The sequence below is a fragment of the Entelurus aequoreus genome, linkage group LG02 (assembly GCF_033978785.1).
Source record: "Entelurus aequoreus isolate RoL-2023_Sb linkage group LG02, RoL_Eaeq_v1.1, whole genome shotgun sequence".
In the NCBI taxonomy this organism is placed as follows: domain Eukaryota; kingdom Metazoa; phylum Chordata; class Actinopteri; order Syngnathiformes; family Syngnathidae; genus Entelurus; species Entelurus aequoreus.
In genome coordinates, this window is record NC_084732.1 from 54,951,346 (window position 1) to 54,976,888 (window position 25,543).

Here is a 25,543-nt window from a genome sequence, read left to right on the forward strand (position 1 = left end):
TACAAAATAATAATGAATGGAATTAAGGCCCCCAAAACTGTTTTGACTATCTTTGCCCTAAATATTCGTTTGATGTCAACCAAACATAAATTCTCACCACCCTAGTCGGCATATTTTTTGGCATCTTGGAATTGCTAAAATATGCTGTGGCATCAAAATTAATTTTTTGCAGTTAGGATTTGCACCGCATTCAAATGCAGTTTCTGAGTGAAATGCAATCAATAATTGTGATTTCACAAAACATCAAGTTTTAAGAAAGTAGCAGCTGGAGAGGATTTTATTCTGAGGTAAATAGGCCAACATTCTTCTAATCTTAACTACCGGTATCAGTGCATATCTCAAGCATTGAAAGTGGTCCGAATGAGAACAAGTCATGTTCATAGAGTAAATGTCAGCGCACACAACTGACGCAGTTATCAGTCTCATGTCCACTCTTTCGTTAGACTTAAAAGCCTCACTGAGGACTACAGGATACTAATCTCATTATACTTCAGTACAACTAGCGCTGTCACATGAGAAAGTTTGACCCCTAAGCTTCAGTTATAACTAAAGCTGCCCGTGAGGGTGGGTTGGGGGTTTGGTTCTATGTGCAAACCTGGTATTCACATGACTGTTGCCTCCGGGTGTACTGGTCTGTAAGCCTATAGAGGCTGGGTCAGCACATGGCCTAGTGGAACTGCAATAACCCCCTCCACCTCTCATCTTTGCGAGACCATGGCTTCTCAGGAATTAGGCAGCAGACCGACATGTGATTCTACTCGAACATTTCTCTCACAGGCTCCAAGCCCTGCTGTGATCCACAACTCCCCCTTTCCTCTCATGTTCATTCCACCCCGAGCTCAGGAGTGCAAAACACAGCATCTTACCAACAACAGTGACCATCCACACCATGGTGTATGTGAAACTGGAAATCCAGATTGCAGACATGATGAAGGTGATGGCGAACCATTGCTTCCACCATCGTTTTCGGCAGTCGGGGACGGTCAGGAAAAGCAGGGTGATGATGGGTAAAGACAACACCCACAGGATCCTTTTGAAGTCGCTCTCCGGCACAGCAAACACACTTTTGTGTTCTGCAAGTAGATTGGACAAAAGAACCTTTAGGGCTTGACGTGTAAACACACTGCATTGTGGGTCTTGCTGGACCCTGAATCACTTATTTACAATGCCCAATGCAAGTTTTGTTTTTGTTTTTTAACAAGTTCAAAACATGGTGTAAATATGAGGCGTCATTAAAGGGTAACTGCAACTGAATTTTGCCTTATCGTTCGCAATCATTATGAGAGACAAGACAACGTTTCTTTTGCATTCTAACATGTAAAAATCAGCTTGTTCTAGGCAACTAACAATGCAGCTAATGGGAGCAATCAATTCTACCTCTATATCACTTTGAAAATGCATTCAAAAACCATCACAAATACTTTATTTACGTTTCGTAACCTGTATAATAACCAAGCTGTAGCGACATTGTTATTGTAAGAGCGAACACTGAGGATTTGTTTTTCTATTGCAGTAACACATTGGCGTGCTTTGGTATTAGCCGTAAAAGCTAACTACGGAAAGAGATAAGATAGCTTCTACATCAGCACCAAACGCGTTTGAGTTTATAATGCACAACACAATGTGATAGGACACCAATCTGTACTGACTGACAAACATGAACAATCATATTACAGTATCTGTAAAGTATTAGCCCACATTTTTATGTTTTGTGTGACTCACTCGATGGACAGTTGTCTCTTTGGTCTAGCTGGCCAGGGACATTTTGTCTGGTTTATTTGGGGTAAGCACTCCATTTATGTCGAAATAGCATTGCTTCAAATTCCATATTTTGCAGCTTGGAGTCACTTTCAGCTAACTCTCTCAGCTTCCGTCTGCTCCAACGTCTCACTCTCTTCTTCGTGCTGGCTTCTAGAAGCAGCAGTTCATCCCCCGTTCATTCAACTTCAAAAAGATGAGGTTGTGAATCCTCATAAAATAGTCGTCTTCCTTGTTTGTTACTAAGTCTTCCATGATTACGACACACACACACGCATATTTTATCCGGAAGTAGGAACAAACATTGCTGGACATGCGCTGCTATGGAAACGGAAATCAATGCGTGGAATTGATCAAAATACAGTAAATATTGAACATATTAGATATTGTTATGGACATGTCTGTTACTACATTATATATATACTTGCAGAGTGTATATAAAACGTTGCTGGATGGTTTTGAAGTTGTTTTAGAGGGCTTTGAAGGCTACAACGCTGACTCCCATTAGCCTCATCTTCCAAGCCTTTTTTATCATCTTTAAAATCGTAATTTAAAAAAAAGACGTGTGTTCTTGATTCCTTATATTGATTGTGAACGATAAGCACAATTCCAAAAAAAGTGCAGTTCCCCTTTAAAGGCCTACTGAAATTATTTTTATTTATTTAAACAGGGATAGCAGATCCATTCTATGTGTCATACTTGATCATTTTGCGATATTGCCATATTTTTGCTGAAAGGATTTAGTAGAGAACATCGATGATAAAGTTCGCAACTTTTGGTCGCTGATAAAAAAAGCCTTGCCTGTACCGGAAGTAGCGTGACGTCACAGGTTGAAGGGCTCCTCACATTTCCCCATTGTTTACACCAGCAGCGAGAGCGATTCGGACCGAGAAAGCGACGATTGGTTGTCAATGAAATTAGATTTGTTTAAAGGGTTTTTTAAACCAGGCCCAGTCCAGATAATGTCCAAGTCGGACTCAGCAACACACACCTTCATTCATGTACACAGAAAAAAATTAGGGAACACAACAGATTGCATATAATTTATAAACAAAATTACATTTTCAAAATAAGCATTTATGTACAGTCCAGATTATGTCCAGGTCACTCAAATTAGGGAACACAACAACAGATATCATATAATCTATAAAATTTATACTTTCAAAATAAGCCTTTGAGGACTTCTCATCTTTTTTTAAATGTTTTTTGGCATCATTATCGTTTTCAACCATGTAACTTTCTAAAATTAGAAAATACTGAATAAATGTTTTAAAGAAAGTAATACTAAGTGAATATCTGTTTTTGGCCTTAGAAATAAACATTTTACCGAGTACTATAATTAAATTGACTAAATCATGATTGTCAATGAACTCTCCTAAAATAACAGAAACCACATTAAGCTTCATAAACACACCAATCCTTAAACACATTTTTTCAACTTCCACCCAAAACAAAGACACAATATGACAATACCAAAACAAATGCAGGGTGGATTCAGGCTCCTGACAACAAAATCGGCAATCATCTGACTCTGTCATATTCCATAATTTTAACATTTTCCCTGTGGGTAAGAAGTTATAAATAATTTCAATTTGAAAATAACGATTTTGCACATCGATAGTGGTTTTATAGATTAGTTTGAATATGGCATCCCATGGCAACGGGCAGTCAAAAAAGTCCTCCCATTTTCCATTTGTGTTGTATGAGCCAGCCTTCAAAGATTTCTTTATTAAATAAAAATTATATATTTTTATATTTATTTTAGTTCCTTTTTGCCAACTAGAATTTCTTATTAGAGGTTTACAAACTAATAATTTAGTAGTTCCATAATTAATTATTTGTTTCCATCTTTTCCCAATTACTCCAGTTAGTTGATCAAATGAAAAGCTTGAGCAAGCATCACCATACATAGCTCTAAATTCATCATACTTCATAATTTTACCATTCTCATTGATAATATCATTGACAAAAATGATTCCTCTTTCAAACATATTTTTCCAAAAGAAAGGCTTTCCATCTATTACAATATTAGAGTTCATCCATATTAACTGCTGCAAAATATCGTCTCTTTTTTCTGGCACATAAAATTGAAAACACCACTATGAGTGGATTGTTTCCTTTATGAACCCCGCCATGTTTCCCAGCAGACTCTCTGGGAGGGGATCACTTGTAAAAAAGGATACAATTTATTTTGATACAGTACATGTTTTTTGTCCAACAGGACATTTGTGTACCACTCAATGTTTAAATACATCTTTGGAACAATTGATGCTTTTAAAGACAGACACATAGCTTCAAGGTTGAGAAGTTTCAGGCCCCCATATTCATACTCTTTGTACAAAACCTTTCTTTTAATCTTTTCTGGTTTGCCGTTCCAGACAAAATCGAAGACCCTCCGCTCATAAATCTTAAAAAAGTTTTGTGATGGAGCTGGTAATGACAAAAACTAATAAATAAATTGAGGAATAATTAACGAGTTGGCAATAGACATTTTACCATACAAGGTTAGGGATTTCCCTTTCCATAATTGCATAATTTTGTCCAGCTTTCTTAGTCGATTATCATAATTTACTGAGCCTAGATCTTCCAGATTTTCTGGGACAACAACACCAAGTATGTTAACTGGTCCATCTGTCCACAAAACAGGCACTTTGCATTCCATTCGAAAGGACGTTCCCTTTAGATTTCCGATCCTTAACATTTTATATTTATCATAATTAAGCTTAAGGCCAGATTGCTGTGAAAATATGTCCAAAAGATTAAGAAGGTTCCGCAAACAATGAGGAAAATCTTATCTTTGTGAATCAGCCTTTTCTGACATGAACTTCATCAAGAACAAACACAGAACACGCCTCACTGATGCACATCTGCAAGACTCACTCCGAGTTGCAGTGTTAAGTTACACACCAGAGTACGACACACTAGTTAACAGCATGCAATGCTAGGCTTCCCACTAACTGACAAAGAAACAGATAACAGATTTGGTGTCCAATTCAAAGTGTGACATGATTTAAAAATTTGAGAGTTTACTTTTGTATTTTACATGAGTTATTATTTGTACAAACATGGTGCAAAGTAATTCATGATTTGTTAAAAAATGTTAGTGGCTAGCTAGTTAAAATGGGATATTGTGATTTCACAAGACTGTCTTAGAAGTGATCATTTGAAAATGTTCAATTTGAAAAATGTGCACTTAGAGAAAATATAAAAATAAAGTGTTGCATATTGATATTTATCTGTTTCTATATATATTTATTGTGAGGAATCATTAAGATGATCAGTGTTTCCACAAAGATAAATATCATTAATTATTAATAATAACAGAGTTAAAGGTAAATTGAGCAAATTGGCTACTTCTGGCAATTTATTTAAGTGTGTATCTAACTGGTAGCCCTTCGCATTAATCAGTACCCAAGAAGTAGCCCTTGGTTTCAAAAAGGTTGGTGACCCCTGCTATATCCTCTTGAAAATGAGAGTCGAGAACGCGAAATGGACATTCACAGTGACTTTTATCTCCACGACAATACATCGGTGAAGTACTTTAGCTACGGAGCTAACGTGATAGCATCGTGCTTAAATGCAGATAGAAACAAAAGAAATAAGCCCCTGACTGGAAGGATAGACAGAAGATCAACAATATTACTATCAGGAGACACCGAACCAAACACTGGACCTGTAACTACACGGTTAATGCTGTGCCGCCTGTCAAAGCCTAGCAATGCTGTTGTTAACGACGCCATTGAAGCTAACTTAGCAACGGGACCTCGTCAGAGCTATGATAAAAACATTAGCGCTCCACCTACGCCAGCCCTCATCTGCTCATCAACACCCGTGCTCACCTGCGTTCCAGCGATCGACGGCGCGACAAAGGACTTCACCCGATCATCGATGCGGTCGGCGGCTAGCATCGGATAGCGCGTCTGCTATCCAACTCAAAGTCCTCCTGGTTGTGTTGCTGCAGCCAGCCGCTAATACACCAATCCCACCTACAGCTTTCTTCTTTGCAGTCTCCATTGTTCATTAAACAAATTGCAAAAGATTCACCAACACAGATGTCCAGAATACTGTGGAATTTTGCGATGAAAACAGAGCTGTTTGTATTGGGATACATTGTGTCCGAATACTTCCGCTTCAACCATTGACGTCACGCGCATACGTCATCATACATAGACGTTTTCAACCGTAAGTTTAGCGGGAAATTTAAAATTGCACTTTATAAGTTAACCCGGCCGTATTGGCATGTGTTGCAATGTTAAGATTTCATCATTGATATATAAACTATCAGAATGCATGGTCGGTAGTAGTGGGTTTCAGTAGGTCTTTAACTGCCAGTATCAAGGTCTTGATCGCTTCAGGAAAAAAATGGATTTGATTTGATTTCTCATTTCCCGCTTGAAAGCAAAGCCGAAGGAAGTCGGGTTATGAAGCTATTAAAAAGAAGGCCAGTAGCCTGGATAGCAGCTGTGACACGATCAAACATGACTTTTAACGCCATCACCTGGTACATGTTGGTGTGTTCCGATTGGTAAGTTTGAATCAAAGCATGTGTTATTCTGTTTCACACGTAGCATTCAGTAGGTTATTGGCGTGCGCCAAGCTAGTTGCAGGCGACAAACAATGTACATTATTTTGGAAAAAGCATGTTCTCTGTTTACTTTTAGTCTTGGTAAGCACAAAAATTAATGAGTATTATTTTCGGAGAAGTTGCACAGTGATCAAAGTATTTAAAAGTAATAATGGGCTTGCTTTTTCAGAGGAATGAGGCTGAACACTCAAAGACATAAAAAAGGAAAGCCATAGATAGCACGCAATTTGAACAGAGGACAATGAGCTCTAGTAGACTATGGATTCTGAAATTCTTTACCGGCATAAAAACTGACTCCGTTGACAAAATACATACAAGTTTGGCTTTGACAATAGCGGCAGCTTACTCAAATCCGTTGTCTGTTGGACGTGCTGAATGTACTGTACGACAGTAAGAGGTGAGATGTGTCTGCAATATTAGCAAAATGGACGTCTTACCATCGGGGATTTCATTGAGGCCATGCAAGCTGAGAGAGAGATGGGAGTATTCTGAATCATTCTGGAAGATTCCACTGTCTGTCCTGGAGCGACTGTGGACCCTCAGGTTGGTTTCACTCTGCCAGCCAATCATAGGTCTTGTTTCACTCCTCTCCTCTGAGACTTTACCCAGACAGGCGCAGGAGGGGCTGATTCTGCTCAGGACAAACTCACTGATGCGAATGTCAAAGCACAGAATGATGATGTAGACGCAGTAGATCACAATGAGAATGGCGGCGTCGTACCTGGCATAGAAGAAGACATACAGTAGACACAAATAAGCTCACTGATCGAATAGTTTTTTTCTGTCTGTAGTTGATGTGGCTTTTTTTGTTTTGTTTCTGCACTGCAAAAAAATATTTCAAGAATGTAAAAACAGTCCCATTTTAAGCAATTGTTTATCATTTTTTTCCTAAAAAAGGGGAAAAAAAAGTTTTTACATGAGAAAAACATTATTATTTTAAGAAAGTATATTTAGCCATTTCTTATGAAGACATTTTTTGCCATGAATTAACATTTATTTCTAATAACCAGCGGAAAACCTCATTTTGATTATTCTTCAACACATTATGAATATGTGTCTTAAATTAAGAAAGAAACTGGTTACCTAACTTTCTAAATGTAAGAATAGACACACAAATTGAAAAAATATACATTTGTAACATTTTTTTCAAAGAAAAATAAAGTTCATTTTTAATGAGATATTTATTTATTAGATATTACACTAATTTGCTTTGGCAGCTTTAACACAAAGTATGTGTGATTTCTGGCCTACTTTTTGATATATCAGTCTTTTATTCATTGAAATAGATCCTCACATTTATGTTTCTATTTTTGTGATAATCTACAAATTGCAAGTTATTACAACATAAATAATGAGTTTTGTGATGCCTAACATTTACAGTGAAACAATCACAGCGCTTCATTTTTTCCACATTTTATGTTATGACCTTATTTCAAAATTGAATACATTTTTGTCCTCAAAATTCTACACACAATACTGCATATTATGCATGATGACAATGTGGAAAAAGTGTTTTGAGAAATTTTTGCAAATGCATTAAAAATAAAAAACTAAGAAATCACAAGTATTCACAGCAATACTTTGTTGATGCACCTTTGGCAGCAATTACAGCCTCAAGTCTTTTTGAATACGATGCCACACACTTGGCACACCTATCTTTGGGCAGTTTCTCCCCTTTCTCTTTGCAGCACCTCTCAAGCTTCATCAGGTTGGATGGGAAGCGTCGGTGCGCTTTCAGATCTCTCCAGACATGTTCATTTAGATTCAAGTCTGAGCTCTGACTGGGCCACTCAAATACATGTACAGAGTTGTCCTGAAGCCATTCCTTTGATAGCTTGGCTGTGCGCTTTCAGATCTCTCCAGAGATGTTCATTTAGATTCAAGTCTGAGCTCTGACTGGGCCACTCAAGTACATGTACAGAGTTGTCCTGAAGCCATTCCTTTGATAGCTTGGCTTTGTGCTTAGGGTCGTTGTTCTGCTGAAAGATCAACCGTCACCCCAGTCTGAATTCAAGAGCGCCTTGGAGAAGGTTTTCATCCAGGATGTCTCTGTACATTGCTGCATTCATCATTCCCTCTATCCTGACTAGTCTCCCCACAGCATGATGCTGCCACCACCATGCTTCACTATAGGGATGGTTTTGGCCTGGTGATGAGTGGTGCCTGGTTTCCTCCAAACATGATGCCTGGCATTCATGTCAAAGGGTTCAATCTTTGCAGAAAAATTGATGCTGACAGAGCAATAAACTCATACTTGTATTGTACATATCACTTTCACACAGAAGGATCCAAGATGGCGCCGCGAACGGTCTTACTTGCGGGAGCAGCATCTATAAAAAGAATATAATCCTGCGAAAACGGCTCGTGTAGGATTGAAAAGAGACTTAATAGTTTCCCTATTGTATTTTGTGTTTCATTTGGCTGGACTTTGACGGCTGCTCTTTTGAACTATGTCGACGTCTTCTGGCTCGAAAAGGAAAGGTGTGGCGAGGAAAGGTGTGGCGAGGAAAATGGCGGATAACGCTACAACCGGAGCTTCAAACCTGCTATTTGAGAACTGCCATGACTATTTCATCAGTGCTCGGGGACAGCATTAAAATGCATCTCATGAATGAAGAAGTTTTCCCTTCCCTGCCAGTAGCCTCCCACCAAGAAAGGTAAAGATGAAATGGGCAATAGTGACATTGTTGCTACGCTATCCGCGTTAATTAACGCCCGCTCAGACGAGCTGAAGAAGTTGATCCAGGCCAATGCCATTCAAATTGCCAGCGGAAATGCTTAAGTGGAACAAGTTTGCAAACAAATAAGCGAGATTATGGGGAGAGTTTCTGGGCTGGAACTAGCTGTGGAGGGGGACAAGAAGCTAATCAATGTACTTCAAGAACGCATCACCGAGATGGAGAGATATTCAAGACGATGGAACCTGAGACTGCATGGTGTGGCCAAGCGTGTGGAGGACAGAGATGTACGTGAAGAGATTATCCGAGTTTGCCAGGCTCTGCTGCCGTCTGATGCTGAACGGCCCCCGAATGTTATCGACACCGTGCACCGCGTTGAAGCCGAAAGGTAACAGATGTGTTTTACTGCAGTTTTCCTCCCGGGTGCACAGAGCTGCAGTCTGGGCCGCTGCAAAGAATTCCTCTTACCTGCGAGGCAACGGGCTGTGCTTCACCGAGGATCTCTGTAAAGTCCACAGAGAAGCAAGAATGAAGTTATGGCCACTGGTGGATGAAGCTCGCAAGGCAGGGAAAATTGCCTACTTTGTAGGCGGTCGGGCATTTATCGAGAAAAAAGAAATCCCTCTTCCAGTCTGAAGATACACCTTTCAGACATTAACTTACTCTTGTCTTTATTTTGTTAAAAGAGGTGGATGGATGGATGGTTGGAGTTACAACTTACGCATGAGCCAGTTTTTTGCCCTTTTCCGAATATTAATATGATGTTGTTCCCGCAGCGTCTAGTTGCTTTGTTTCTAACTCAAAGCATTTTCTAATTCTAATTCATTTTTGGTTAACCTTGTCTTTATCTATAGTTTCTCTCAACGCCAGGGGGTTAAGGCAGAACATGAAGCGCAAAGTTTTATTTTTTATTTCTTAAACAATGTAAAACAGATTTATGTTTTTTACAGGAGACACACGTACAGTATGAATGATGATGTAAAGTTTTGGAGATCTCAATGGGGTAATGAGATATATTGCTCTCATGCATCACTGTATTCTGGTGGAGTTGGCACACTCAAAAACAATATTACAGGAGTCTTATTGCATTATGGTGACTATGATAAAAATGGCCATTATATTTGTCAGGTTTTTGAGATTCAGAAAACTAACTTTATAGTTGCTAACATTTATGGATATAACTCGGTGCCTGACAATACTATTTTATTTAATGAGGTGGAAAATAAAATTCTACACTGGCTTGCCAAATTTCCAAATGCTTATATACTTGTAGGAAGTGACTTCAATACTGTCATTGACAATTCACTTGATAGATGGCCTCCAGGCTCTCAAAATAGTGTCAGCTCAAGTCTAAAGTTACTAATGCAAAGGCTTGATATAATTGATGCCTGAAGTTATAAACATCCTGATAAGACATCCTATACCTGGTCTAATAAGTCAGGCTCAAGAAAATCTAGAATAGACATTTGGTTAATTTCTAACTCACTGCAAAACAATGTTACTGTTAAAATTCTCTCCCCTCCTTTGACTGATCATAAGGCTATACAGATTCACATATCTCTACATCCCTCTCACAATCATTCAAAAAGCTCATACTGGAATCTCAATAGTTCGGTTTTATGTCATGAAGCAGTTAAAATGAGGATTAAAGATCTAATTCAATTTTTTTGGAATGAAGCCAAAACCCAAAACAATTATTGTAGTAATTGGGAACTCCTTAAATATGAGGTACGTAAATTTATTAGAAAATATTGCAGTAATCTAGCTAAGAATAAGCTTTCTGAGGAAGAAAATGTGATTTCCATCATTACTGCATTATCCTCTATATGTCCAGATAATATGTCAGCAGTAGAAAAAGAAAGTCTCTTAGAAAGCCAAAATAAATTAGACAAAATGTATCAATCGAAAGCAGAAGGAGCCTTTGTAAGATCTAAAAACAATGGTTGGAGGAAGGTAAACAAAATTCTGTGTATTTCTTTCGTTTAGAAAAATCGCAGGCTCAAAACAACACCATTGATCAACTGAAAATAAACGATTTGGTTTGCAAATATGCAAAACAGATTGCAAATTATTGTTCTCAATTTTACAAAAAATTATACAATAGTCAATACTGTGAAAGTGATGCTGTTTCGTTTTGGATGCCTTAACTGAATCTAAATCAATCAGCACAGCTGACCAAGTATTCTGTGACCATCCAATCTGTCTCAAGGAAGTAGTGGAATCAATTAATAGTTTAAAAAATAACAAATCTCCTGGAGTAGATGGTATTACATCTGAATTCTATAAAATATTTTCAGAAGAGCTAGCTCCCTTCTTACTAGAAGTGTTTTGTAAAAGTATTGACACAGGTGCCCTTCCTCCAACTTTAACACAAGGCCTCATTACCCTTACACCCAAACCAAACAAAGATTTACTAATCATTGATAATTGGCGTCCAATTAGCCTTCTAAACAATGACTATAAGATTGTAGCTATTATTTTTGCTAAACGTTTAAAATTGGTTCTGGATGACATAATTGATGAAACACAGTCAGGATTTATGAGAGGGAGGCACATATCGAATAATATCAGGCTTGTACTTGAAATACTGGATTACCCATAGGTCATAAATGATGAAGGCTTCCTTCTTTTCTTGGACTTCTACAAAGCTTTTGACTCGATTGAACATGAATTTATCTTCAAGACACTTGACAAATTTGGCTTAGGCAATTTTTTCCGCAAAACAATCAAGACTTTGTACTGCAATGGTAATAGCTCGATAAAGCTAAAATCTGGTACATCTCCAAGGTTCGAATTAAAACGTGGGATACGGCAAGGATGTCCCATTTCTCCATATTTATTTTTGTTAGCCACCCAATTGTTATCGGTTCATATAAAAACTAGTCGTTTAAAGGGGATCTCTATATTAGACAGAGAAATAACTATCAGCCAACTGGCTGACGACACAACACTCTTTTTGAAGGACTCTTCTCAAATTCCTCTTGGCTTGGATGTGATTCATGTATTCTCTTTGGCTTCTGAATGTGAATAAGTGTGAACTAATGGCTGTGAAGAGATGTGAAATGATGTCTATATGTAAAATTCCAGTTAAGAATAGTATTAATTACCTAGGAATACTTATCACTAAAAATCAGAGTTCTTGAACTTTACTCCAATTGTAGAAAAAAACTAAGAAAAGATTTAACCAATGGCTATAGATAGATTTATCCTTAAAAGGCAGAACCTTGCTTTCCAAAGCAGAAGGTATCTCCAGGCTTACGTATGCGGCTATTTCTTTAGATGTTAACCAAAAAATATGTAAGACTATTGACAAAATACTTACTTTACTTGGAAAAACAAAATTCATTATATTAAGAAATCTGTTATAATGAACAATTACAATCAGGGTGGTCTAAACTTTCTGGATTTCACTACACTAAACAACACCTTCAAGATTAATTGGATAAGACACTATTTGAAAGACCCTACCTCAATTTGGTACTTCATTTCTCATCATGTATTTTCTAACCTTGGAGGCCTACAATTTTTGCTATTGTATAACTACAACATTGATAGGATTCCTGTTGCTCTTTCAAACTTCCACAAACAAGCCCTTCTGGCATGGTCTCTTGTATGCAAGCACAATAGGGCTTACTCATCTCCTCTTTCTGCTGTAAAAATTGTGAATGATCCACTTAACACTCCTGTGGGGAAACTTTGCTTTGATCAGAAAAATAACAGAAAAATCTGCAGCTTATTCCAAAATGATTGTGTGTCTGTCTCCTATGTAATTGTGCTCTGGAATAATGTTGTGAATGACATCTGCTGGGTCAAAACGTGGTCCCTTCCTAACAGGTATTTACTTACCAACAAAGTCAAAGAGATATCTTTTAAAATCCTTCATGGTTATTACCCTGTAAAGACTGTGATGGTTAGATACAAGAAGGACATCGATGTTACCTGCACCTTATGTAACATGCATCCAGAGACTATTTATCACCGGTTTTGGACTTGTGAAAGCACTCGATCACTAAGGCAGGGCATCTGTCGCTTCATCCTGGACAATATTCATGACAAATTTGTGCTTTGTTTTAAAGATGTGCTATTTGGATTTACACTGTATGAAAAAAAAAATTAAATTTAATTTTACCTTTGCAACCTCATTATACTATTGGCTAAGTTTTATATTCATAAATGTAAGTTTCTCAATACCCAACCTGTTTTTTGTGCCTTTAAAAAAGAATTAGAACTATATGTTAAAACACTCTCTACCTCTAACAACCAAAAAGCAGTGAAAACGATGATGCTGTGTTCTAAATTGAAATTATTTACTGAAATTGTGTGAGCCTATGGCTTTGCACTTTGTTTGTTATATATATATATTTTGCATTCTATTTTAGTTACTTTGAGTTTACAACCCCCTGGTGCTGTTTTGTACGGTTTTTGATTATTATTTCTCAACTTTTTGTAAATGTTGCAATTTATAAATAAATGTTTATAAAATTTCACCAAAAAAAAAAATATATATATATCACTTTCACTTGTGAGCTTTCAGTGACGTGCGGTGAGGTTCATGGCTGGTGAGGCACTGACTTCATCACAGTCAGATTTACAAACATGAACCCTAAAGAGTATCTTATTCACCATTTGATTGGCAGCAGTTAACGAGTTATGTTTAAAAGCTCATACCAGCATTCTTTACACATACAAACTGTAGCACACAAAAAAGCACATTTAATAAAAAAAACTTTATTATGGTCTTACCTTTACTTATAAATGAAGTCCATGCGCCGCTCCTTCTGAACAAAAGCATCGATAACTTGTTTATAGAAGTCTTCCTTATCTTTCTTCAGTTTTAAAAGTCTCTCTGTCTCGATGGAAATCACTGCCAGGGAAGAAAGTCGTCCTTGATCGGTCCTGTTCCGACTGTATGTTTTGATTTTTTTCAGTGCTGAAAATGACCGCTCCACCGATGCTGTAGTAGCTGGAACAGTGAGCACTAGCTGGAGTAACTTTGTCACCTCAGGAACAGTTTGGATGAGGTCCTTCTGGGCCAAAAAGCTGAGAAGCTGTCCAGGAGATTTACATTCATCCCTCACCGTTTGTGAGCTATACAGTCCAACATGATCCGCCTTTAGTTGCACAAAGTCAAATAATCTGGCATATTTTGACAGGCTCTGCAGTTTTGTGTCATCAAAATGTTTTGACATTTCACTGAATTTTGAACAATCAACCAAACCAAGGAAAGCCAGCTCACCAAACGGATCAAACCTAGCCTTCATTTGATAGCTTATGTCATCCAGAATGTTACAGAACACTCGTTTTCGTTCAAATCTAATTGACTGTCTGCCTCCACTCTCTGCCAGGCCAAGTGCGCTGCATTTCTTCTCAAATCGGTCACAGAAACTTTTGAACTCCAGTCTCATGCGCTCGAGAGCTGCAATGGTGTCGCGGATGCGTGCAAGACAATATTCAATGTCCATCACTTTGTTTTGCAGCACTCTGAAAAGTGCATTAGTCTCATTGAAAATGTCCTCATATACCATAAGGAGAAAGCATGTAGATGCTTGTGACAGCCACTGATCGTATCCTGCTGCCATCATCAGCGTGTCATTATCCCAGCTGTCAGGATTTTCAATGATGATGTGAAATCACGCGCTCAGATCATCGTGGTGCATGCTTATTGTGTGCAGCAGCCTAGAGTTAGAGCTTCATCTTGTGGGCGCTGCTCTGGGTAAACGGCGCTTGACAACATCATCCAGCAAGTGAGTGAGCTTTGTGGACTTGCTGAAAAATGAGGCTAGTCCCTCAGCTGTTTTAAAAAACGTGCGACACTCGGGCATGCACTTTGCTGAATGCAATAGCACAAAGTTCAGCTTGTGTGCGTAACAGTGGGTGAACATGGCTTCGGGCACTCTTTCTTTATTTTTAGCTTGCACGCCATTAAGCTCTGAGGTCATTACAGCCGCCCCATCATAGGTCTGAGCTACAAGCTTTTCAACAGTCATACTTCTCCAACACTCCCAGGACATACTCAGCAATGGCAGGAGCGCGTCATTCATTACTGAGGTCATCAAATCCCAAAAACGCCTTCCTCACCTCACAGCCTGCTTCAGTTGTAGCCACATACCGTAATATGACAGAAATCTGAGCTTGGTTTGTGACATCTGTGGTCTCGTCCACTTCTACAGCAACAAATGGGGCTGCACTGATCTCCTTTTTAATGTCATTTCTAATGACATCCCCAACTGCTTCGATTAAATCATTCTGTATTCTATTTGACAAACCAGAAAATACAGTGGATGTCTCCAAATGCCTAGCTAGCCTGTCATCTTTCTCAGCAATAGCATGCAAGAGTTCAACATAGTTGCCACGATTGGTAGAGCCTGTACTTTCATCATTTCCACGGAATGCCAGTTGCTGTTTGGCGAGGAAGCAGGTGACATTGATGAGGTCTTTTAAAATCTCTCGGTTCTCCTTTACCTTAGCATTGTGGGTGCTGATGTTGAGTCTTCGCTGTTCATCCAAAGCCAAGCCTATCCTGGACATCCCGAACGTTTTGAGTGCGATAAATGATAAATGGGTTATACTTGTATAGCGCTTTTCTATCTTCAAGGTACTCAAAGCGCTTAGACAGTATTTCCACATTCACCCATTCACACACACATTCACACACTGATGGCGGGAGCTGCCATGCAAGGCGCTAACCAGCAGCCATCAGGAGCAAGGGTGAAGTGTCTTGCCCAAGGACACAACGGATGTGGCTAGGATGGTAGAAGGTGGGGATTGAACCCCAGTAACCAGCAACCCTCCGATTGCTGGCACGGCCACTCTACCTACTTCGCCACGCCGTCCACGCGATCTGGCTTTGAATGTGAGTGGTCGACCGCTCATGTTTGATGAGGCTTCTCTGCAAATTCTTCAGGTCACAATATCCCATCTGAGTACAGGCATTGTCACAAGAAGAGAAAAGAAGACAGGAAAAGCAGAAAAGGCGGTTTCTTGCTGGACATCCACACAGCCAGCCTTTTCGTGTGTACCACGCCGTTTGAAAAGAACGGGTCTTCTGTCCCGAAGTCTAAAGCAAACCTTTTAGCTCCGGCGTTGGTCTTCCTTTAATTATTACCTCCTGTTTCGATTGAAAGTCCAGTTTAGAAAACTGTTTTATTTTAGATATGTAATCCTCCATGTTAAAAGTCCAGGCGAGAGGAAAAAATAAACAATCGCTGCCGCTGCACTTAACTTGCTAACTGTAGCTTGTTGTCACTTATTCTGCAGCCGAGCAGTCGCAAGAATGATCTCTGGGATCACTAGCGCCCTCTACCACCATGAGGCGGGAGAACTGCGTGCCTCACCCAGTGCGTCTTCGCAGCCGTTTTATGATTGCTCAGCACAAGAAATACGTTACACACATACAGTTGTTGACAAAATAGGTATATAATGATTATATACCTCAGCTAACTAAACTATGGAAATGTATAATATAATTCATATAGCAATACGGTCTCACTGCACAGCAGGCCAGCAGTTAGCCGAGTCATTGCGCAATCCATGGTGAAGCTCAACTGGCTGCTGACTCACCGCAAGTCTCTTCTCATTATTTGAATGGCAGATGTGAAAATTCAGCGATTTTGAATAAAAATAATCTAAAACTGGTGAAGTTAAATGGAAAATAACTTTATAGTATAATCACTGGATACATATAACAATTTAATTAATTTTGTTTCTTATGCCATTTTTTTTCTTTCCATGATGGCACGTGAGGCACTGCCTCACCTTCCCGCCCTGACTGCACGTCACTGTGAGCTTTGTTAATAAGAACGCAGAACATGTGCAATTTGAAAGAATTAGCAGTTTGAAATTGTTTAGGAAAATGTGAGGAGGGTATGTTCCAATTGGAAAATATTTTTCAATATGCCATTTCAAATGTAGATCTCTATTATTTGTTGTGTTAATGCAGAATTGTATTAATATTATTTACAATCCTAGCCAGGGTATTCATCAGACAGTAGAAACGACTTTATGAAGGCCTGCTCTCTCTTAGAACTCTGCTATATGACTTATTTGAATTGCAACCACAATGACACATACAAACTTCTAATAAAATAGAATGCCCGCAGTTTATGATGTGACATGACAAGATAAAAGACACATTTATCGCACTGCCATAAAAAGTCTATGATGTGCTGCATGTGAAGAACGATTGTTGTTCCCGCTGTAATGAGACATAATTAGCTGCTTTTTACAAGCACCTCACGTTCAGGCATTGTCACGCTCACTCACCAGTACACCTTGTTATCAGAAATGATAGCAATGACGGCCGCAACACTGATACCGTACGCCAAGCAGTCCCTGAACAATGGCCAGCGGGTGAGACGTCCTGCCTGGAAGTGAAAACAAAAACAACTATTTAGCAGCGAGGAAGTGGGTCAACATGCGTTTGTATCGGAAGGTGCCAGAACGTTACCATAGGGGCCAAGAGTCCACATGCAGCACAGATGCCCAAGAGGTTGTAGACAGCTGAACCCACTATCGTGCTGACCCCAATGTCCCCCTTTGCCACAAACACACCTGAGGCACCAAAGTCACAGGTCATGATATTAGGAAAGGTTGTGTGACAATAAAATATTATTTATATAATAGTTTACCCAGAAAGGCTGTCACCAGCTCAGGTGCAGAACTCCCAGCTGCCATGAATGTAGCTCCAGCGACATCTTGAGACAGTCCCAGGCCTGAGACACACAAGCATATGTAACAACATAATGATGCACAATATAAGGATACAAACAAAGTACATCCTTGCACTACCTGAGCTTACAAAGATTGTTATCTTCTCTGGCTAGCATTTTATTGACCCATTCAGTCCATATAAGGATTATTGTAAGTCCAAGGTGAAATTGTAGTTGACCATAGAAGAAAAAAATATAAAAAAACACATGGGTACCCCAAATTTTATGCGCCCAGGTTTAATTTTAAGTATGATTTGGTTTTGGGCAAAACTTCACATCAGAATATGTCTGAGTTTTTATGCACTCTGTCAGTGCTATTAAACACACAGCGATGACTCCATTCCATGTGCTTTTTTTTTAATGCAGCTGCAAAAAAATTTAAATAAAAATAAAGCTGTAGCATACAATAATAGACAAAGTCAATGAGAGCCGTGTTTTCCAGATTGTCACTGAACGCACCACACTGCTAGCCATAAGTAAATCTTAAAGGGTAAATGCACTTTTTTTGGAACCTTGCCTATCGTTCTCAATCGTTATGAGAGACAAGAACACACGTCTTTTTTTTTAGGATTCTGAAGATGATAAAAAACGCTTGCAAGATGCGACTAATGGGAGTCACCATTGTAGCCTTCAAAACCAAACAACTTCAAAACCCTCCATCAACGTTTTATATACACACTGAATATATATATATATATATATATATATATATATATATATATATATATATATATATATATATATATATATATATACAAACCCCGTTTCCATATGAGTTGGGAAATTGTGTTAGATGTAAATATAAACGGAATACAATGATTTACAAATCCTTTTCAACCCATATTCAATTGACTGCACTACAAAGACAAGATATTTGATGTTCAAACTCATAAACTTTATTTATTTTTTGCAAATAATAATTAACTTAGAACTTCATGGCTGCAACACGTGCCAAAGTAGTTGGGAAAGGGCATGTTCACCACTGTGTTACATGGCCTTTCCTTTTAACAACACTCATTAAACGTTTGGGAACAGAGGAGACACATTTTTTAAGCTTCTCAGGAGGAATTCTTTCCCATTCTTGCTTGATGTACAGCTTAAGTTGTTCAACAGTCCGGGGGTCTCCGTTGTGGTATTTTAGGCTTCATAATGTGCCACACATTTTCAATGGGAGACAGGTCTGGACTACAGGCAGGCCAGTCTAGTACCCGCACTCTTTTACTATGAAGCCACGTTGATGTAACACGTGGCTTGGCATTGTCTTGCTGAAATAAGCAGGGGCGTCCATGGTAACGTTGCTTGGATGGCAACATATGTTGCTCCAAAACCTGTATGTACCTTTCAGCATTAATGGCGCCTTCACAGATGTGTAAGTTACCCATGTCTTGGGCACTAATACACCCCTATACCATCACAGATGCTGGCTTTTCAACTTTGCGCCTATAACAATCTGGATGGTTCTTTTCCTCTTTGGTCCGGAGGACCCGACGTCCACAGTTTCCAAAAACAATTTGAAATGTGGACTTGTCAGACCACAGAACACTTTTCCACTTTGTATCAGTCCATCTTAGATGAGCTCAGGCCCAGCGAAGCCGACTGCGTTTCTGGGTGTTGTTGATAAACGGTTTTCGCCTTGCATAGGAGAGTTTTAACTTGCACTTACAGATGTAGCGACCAACTGTAGTTACTGACAGTGGGTTTCTGAAGTGTTCCTGAGCCCATGTGGTGATATCCTTTACACACTGATGTTGCTTGTTGATGCAGTACAGCCTGAGGGATCGAAGGTCACGGGCTTAGCTGCTTACGTGCAGTGATTTCTCCAGATTCTCTGAACCCTTTGATGATATTACGGACCGTAGATGGTGAAATCCCTAAATTCCTTGCTGGTTGAGAAAGGTTTTTCTTAAACTGTTCAACAATTTGCTTACGCATTTGTTGACAAAGTGGTGACCCTCGCCCCATACTTGTTTGTGAATGACTGAGCATTTCATGGAATCTACTTTTATACCCAATCATGGCACCCACCTGTTCCCAATTTGCCTGTTCACCTGTGGGATGTTCCAAATAAGTGTTTGATGAGCATTCCTCAACTTTATCAGTATTTATTGCCACCTTTCCCAACTTCTTTGTCACGTGTTGCTGGCATCAAATTCTAAAGTTAATGATTATTTTCAAAAAAATAAATGTTTATCAGTTTGAACATCAAATATGTTGTCTTTGTAGTGCATTCAACTGAATATGGGTTGAAAATGATTTGCAAATCATTGTATTCCGTTTATATTTACACAATTTCCCAACTCATATGGAAACGGGGTTTGTACATGAGATATGATGGCTATATGTGATAACAAATATTTAAGTTGTAAAAATATTTTGTTGAACTAGTGAGTCACTTGGTAAAGTCATGGATGTAGGCTTGCATGTATGGTATCTGCTACAAGTTTGTTTGTTCATTTATAATGTGAAGCTTTTTATGACATTCTTAATAAATCCATGATTATATTTTGTCGCACTTTTTAGGCAACCTTGGCCACGCAGAACTATATCTAGTACAAGTTACTGGGTTTAGTATTGTAAATCATGGTTAAAATCATGAGACATAATATCTACTGGTCAACAGCGATATTTCATATTGTTACTTACTAAGAGTAGTAACTTATGAAAATGGCTCACCAGGCCAGGGCTGCACAATTAATAACATTTTAAACGTGATCACGATTTTGGCAGCTAAGATTAAATGAGGGTTATCCTTGCCAATATTAAGTTTTAAAAAGCAAGCTCCTCTGCATATCAAACCAGCAGTCAGCCAACCACCAGGGGGCGACCGAAACAAACAGTGGACTCACGTGAGAGTGAGTAAGAGTGAGTGAAAGCGGGGTCATGACCACTTTAAGTCTAAACCGTGCCCACTGTAGGTCTAAGTCGCGCCCACTCTAGGTCGTGTTCACTTAAACACATGCCCACAGAGGTGATGAAGGAAGTGAAGTGTGTCTTAAACAGAAGTGAAGCTGGAGAGATATTACATAACATGGAAATAAGAAAGAAAGAAATAAAAATACTGTTGAAAATAAGTTAGGTTTAGGGTTAGGTTAGGGCGGGGGTCAGCAACCCGCAGCTCTAGAGCCACATGCGGCGCTTAAGCGGCGCCCTGGTGGCTCCATGAAGCTTTTTAAAAAATGTATGGAAAAGGAAAAAAAATGGGGTGAAAAGTATGTTTTTTTGTTCTAATATGGTTTCTGTAGGAGGACAAACACGACACAACCTGTCCTAATTGTTAGAAAGCCCACAGTTTAATAGGTTTGTGTTTATGCTTCATTGTTGAGAGTATTTGGCGAGCCCCGTTTTGTCCTACTAATTTCAGCGGCCCTTGAACTCACCGTTTTGTGGACTGTGACTCAACAGTTTGTGTATATGTACAACTTTCTCCGATGCTGCCAGAGAAAGACGTGTTTTATGTCACTCCTTCTTTGTCTCATTTTGTACACCAAACGTTTTATACTGTGTGTGAATGTACAAAGGTGAGCTTTGTTGATGTTATTGACTTTTTGGAGTGCTAATCAGGCGTATTTGGTCACTGCATGACTGCAAGCTAATCGATGCTAACATGCTATTTAGGCTAGCTGTATGTACATATTGCATCATTACGCCTCGTTTGTAGCTATATTTGAGTTCATCTAATTTCCTTTACTTGTGTCCTCTGTGTATTTAGTTTATGTTTCCATGTTTCATGACATATTATCTGTATGTACTATTGGCTGCATTTCTGATATTTGTTTGTGTGCCATGTTGTTCCAGACCACAGCAAATGTTACCCAGCTTGCAAAGATTGGAATAAATCCATTAGAAGAAGACAGCCTGCCATTTCCTTTAAGTTGGACACACATCTATACCTTTGGCCATTCTAAGTCAATCATTTCCAGGAGTTATCTCACCCTCTGAGAAGTTTTACTAATATTTTCCAATGTAGTAAAAATGTGTAGAATAAATATTACATTTGAACATTTCTGTCAACAAAGATTTGCATCAGCCTGCGTCATTTTGATAGTAGGCTAATATAGCTAATATAGACACTTACATCATGTGTTGCCATCAATATAACACTTATATAAGTCTTTTAATTTTTTGCGGCTCCAGACCGATTAGTTTTTTGTATTTGTGGTCCAATATGGCTCTTTCAACATTTTGGGTTGCCGACCCCTGGGTTAGGGTTTTGGTTAGGTTTGGGTTAGCGTTAGGGTAGCATATGATCAGCCAAAAAAGCAATACATTCAACAACAACAACAAAAAAACAGCTCTGGCGCGTTGCATTAGTCATTTTGGATCACTTTACAAATCTAGTGTCCACTCTGGCGTCTCCAATTCAGGTAAAAGGGTCTCGCTGTGGGCGCAGACACTCTAAGTCAGACCTGGGCATTCTGCGGCCCGCGGGCCACATCCGGCCCTTTGTGCGTCCCTGTCCGGCCCGCGTGAGGCCAATCATAAATGACAAAATACATTTTAAAAAGTATCTATGTCGAGTGTGCAATACAATGGTGCTGCTTTTGTTTTGAAAAGCGTTATTTGTATTACTTCCGTGTGGACGTATGCTCGTGCGCGATTGTGAGTGAATGTGAACAGCGGCAATCACAAATTACAAAATACATTTAAAAAAACATCTATGTTGTGCGTGCAATACAACTGTGCTGCTTTTAATTTGAAAAGTGTTATTTATGGGCGTATCACCGTGTGTAACCTGTGAGTGAAGGTGTACAGCGACAAGTGATGCCCGGTTACCCCCGAGACGCTAAAAAGAGAAAAGTTGATAACGAATGCCGTGTTTTCAACAAGACATGGACTGCCAAGTATTTCTTTACAGAAATTAAAGGTAAAGCCGTGTGCTTAATTTGTGGTACACAGGTTGCTGTGTTTAAAGAATATCATTTGAATCGCCACTACACGACGAAGCACGAGGAATAATACCGGAATCTGTCTGATGAAGCGCGCGCAAGGGAGGCTGATGCGTTGGTGGTAAAACTGCAAACCCAACAAGGCTTTTGCCAAATTTCACAGCCCCAGAGATGCAGCTGTCAGGACAAGTTTCGTCATTTCTCACAAAATCGGCAGAAAAAGTAAGGCGTTTTCTGACGGAGAGTTTATTAAGGAGTGCTTATTGGACTCTGTTGCGCTGATATTCCCGGCGAAAAGGAGCGCGTTTGAGAACGTGTCACTCTCCCGACGCACTGTACCGAGGCGGGTTGAGACCATCGCTGGAAACTTGGAGCTTCAGCTGAAGAACAGAACGGCCGACTTTGACTGTTTTTCGCTGGCTTTGGATGAGAGCTGCGATGTACGTGACACCGCCCAGCTGCTCATCTTCTTACGTGGGATAACTGCAGACTTTCAAATCACGGAGTGGCTGGCAGCCATGCAGTCAATTAAAGAGACAACCACAGGTAATGACTTGTTCACATAGGTAAATGCGTGTTTGGACATGTTAGGACTGAAATGGGACAAGCTGGCAGGTGTGACAACAGATGGTTGTCCAAACATGACGGGGAAAAATGTTGGACTTTTAAAGAGGATGCAGGATAAAGTGACAGAAATTGAAATTTTTGCATTGTATTATACATCAGAAAGTGTTGTGTAAGACAGTGTTAAAAATAAAACCATCAAAAGCAATCTGCTTTTGTATACAGTTAAGTTAGGTTAAATGAAATTATTATTATTATTATTATTATTATTATTTATCTTACGGTATATCAAAAATAATTTGAGCAAAATTTTATTGAAATATTGTCGGTGTGGCCCTCCAGCAGTGCTCGGGTTGCTCATGCGGCCCCCGGTAAAAAATAATTGCCCACCTCTGCTCTAAGTCGTGCCCACTCTAAGTTGCACCCATAGGGTGACAACAGCGGAAGTGAACCGTGTCTTAAAGAAATGTCCACAGTGGCACTGACAAAGCCAGAGTAGACACTTGATTTTTAACATGATCCATGATGGCCAAAGCAACAAACCATTGATTGTTTCTATATCAGATGTTTTTTGGATGACTTTATGCAATCCAAACCCAACCCTAACCAAAATACAAACCTAACACTAACCCTAATTGCATGTATTATTAGTGTGTTGTGTGCGATTTATTAAGACTGCTTGTGCAATTGAAAAGTGGTGCAAACCACCTTATTTAAATGAGGATTTTGCGTGTACTATACAGGGCCTCACCACGGAGACACTCTCATTTATAGCACATTAATTTCATCATGCGCCTACCTATAACGTTTTGGTATGTTTTTAAACATGCAGGAGACATCTACCACTTTTTATGGGCATTTTAGAGGCAGTTGTGCATCTACATTGAAACCACTTTTTATTTTTTTATTTTTTTTACCACTGAAGATGCGCTCATTGGAGAGAGGCTGCACTTTCTCCGCTCAAGACTAAAATAAATGCAAACTTAAAACTTAAAAATTATTTACGCAATTTAAAAAAACCTAATGTTATTAAATAAAATACTGAAGGACACCAAAAGGCATCAATTGAATTTTAGTTTAGTTTAGTTTATTATTTCTTCGGTCAATGGTCAACAAAATAAACAAACAGTTTTACATAAACAAACAGATGTACATTTATAAACAAACAGTTGTACATTCATAAATTAAAAAAAAAAATGTTGCAGACCGAAAGGGTTTAGGCTGAAGTTGAAAACTTATTGCGCCTAACCCTATAAACAAAGTCAAGTATGAGATGAGCTTCCAAAAAAAAAAATTTAATTTCCTTTTCACAACATATTATAAATACACATTGTACACAACATAAATACTGTTCAATTATATACACAGTAAAGGCATGTGAAATATCCTTGTACACGTGTTAAACCTTTGCACCAATTATATACTATATACAAACAATTATACTTCCATTATATTTATATCCCACATTTAGTTTTTAATTAACATTGATCATCGTATTAACTACTGTGTTGATTCAAGAGTGATATATTTTTCCAAGACATTGATCTTAAAGTTTTTTTTAAATGTGTGAATGGAACTGGAACATTTTAAGGAATCATCCAAGCTGATGCACAGTTGAACCCCCCTGACAGAAACACATCTACTTTTTAAGCTCGTTCTTATGTTTGCTTTCTGAAAGACAGCTGAACCTCTGAGGTCATAGGGACTCTCCCTAGGTTTGAACCTCTCCTGTAGACAACGAGGCAGCATGTGGTTATGAGCTTTGTACGTCACAAGAGCAGTGTTGAAGTCAACAAGATTGTGCAGTTTTAATGTTTTTAATTTAATAAACAGAGCATTGGTATGGTCATAATAATCTGCATAATTTACAATTCTAATCGCTTTCTTTTGAAGTAAGAACATAGAATTGATGTTTGATTTGTAATTTTTACCCCAGATTTTAACACAATAATTAAGATATGGGAGTACGAATGAATTATATAACATGTTAAAAGCCTTTTGATTTACAGAGTTTTTAATTGTATGTAACATAGCAATGATTTTTGCCATCTTTGTCTTGAGTATATTTATGTACAGTTTCCAATTTAATTTATCATCTATATAGATTCCCAAAAATGTTGTTGAATACACCCTTTCTATCTCCATATCATCAATTCTTATATGACACTGTATGTTATTTTTCCTATTTCCAAAAATTATATATTTTGATTTATTTAGGTTGATTGATAGTTTATTGGCATCAAACCATTACTTTAGTATGTGGAGTTCACTCTCTACAGTCTCTAGGAGTTGGCCAAGGTCTTGCCTAGAACAGTACAGACTTGTATCATCAGCAAAGAGAATATAGTTGACTTTTTTAAAGAT

General features: G+C 38.7%; 1 protein-coding gene across 2 annotated transcripts in view; it reads right to left on the bottom strand.

Annotated features, from left to right (window-relative positions):
• Nucleotides 1-25,543, bottom strand: part of slc24a5 (solute carrier family 24 member 5) — a 45,663-nt gene that overhangs the window by 11,141 nt on the left and 8,979 nt on the right. For both annotated transcript variants that reach the window (XM_062029382.1, XM_062029374.1), the window contains exons 3-7: nucleotides 17,649-17,732; nucleotides 17,468-17,571; nucleotides 17,284-17,384; nucleotides 6,781-7,064; nucleotides 867-1,073 (exon numbers count right to left, since the gene is read on the bottom strand). In XM_062029382.1, coding sequence (XP_061885366.1) covers nucleotides 867-1,073; nucleotides 6,781-7,064; nucleotides 17,284-17,384; nucleotides 17,468-17,571; nucleotides 17,649-17,732 — 780 coding nt within the window. The remainder of the gene's footprint in view (nucleotides 1-866; nucleotides 1,074-6,780; nucleotides 7,065-17,283; nucleotides 17,385-17,467; nucleotides 17,572-17,648; nucleotides 17,733-25,543) is intronic.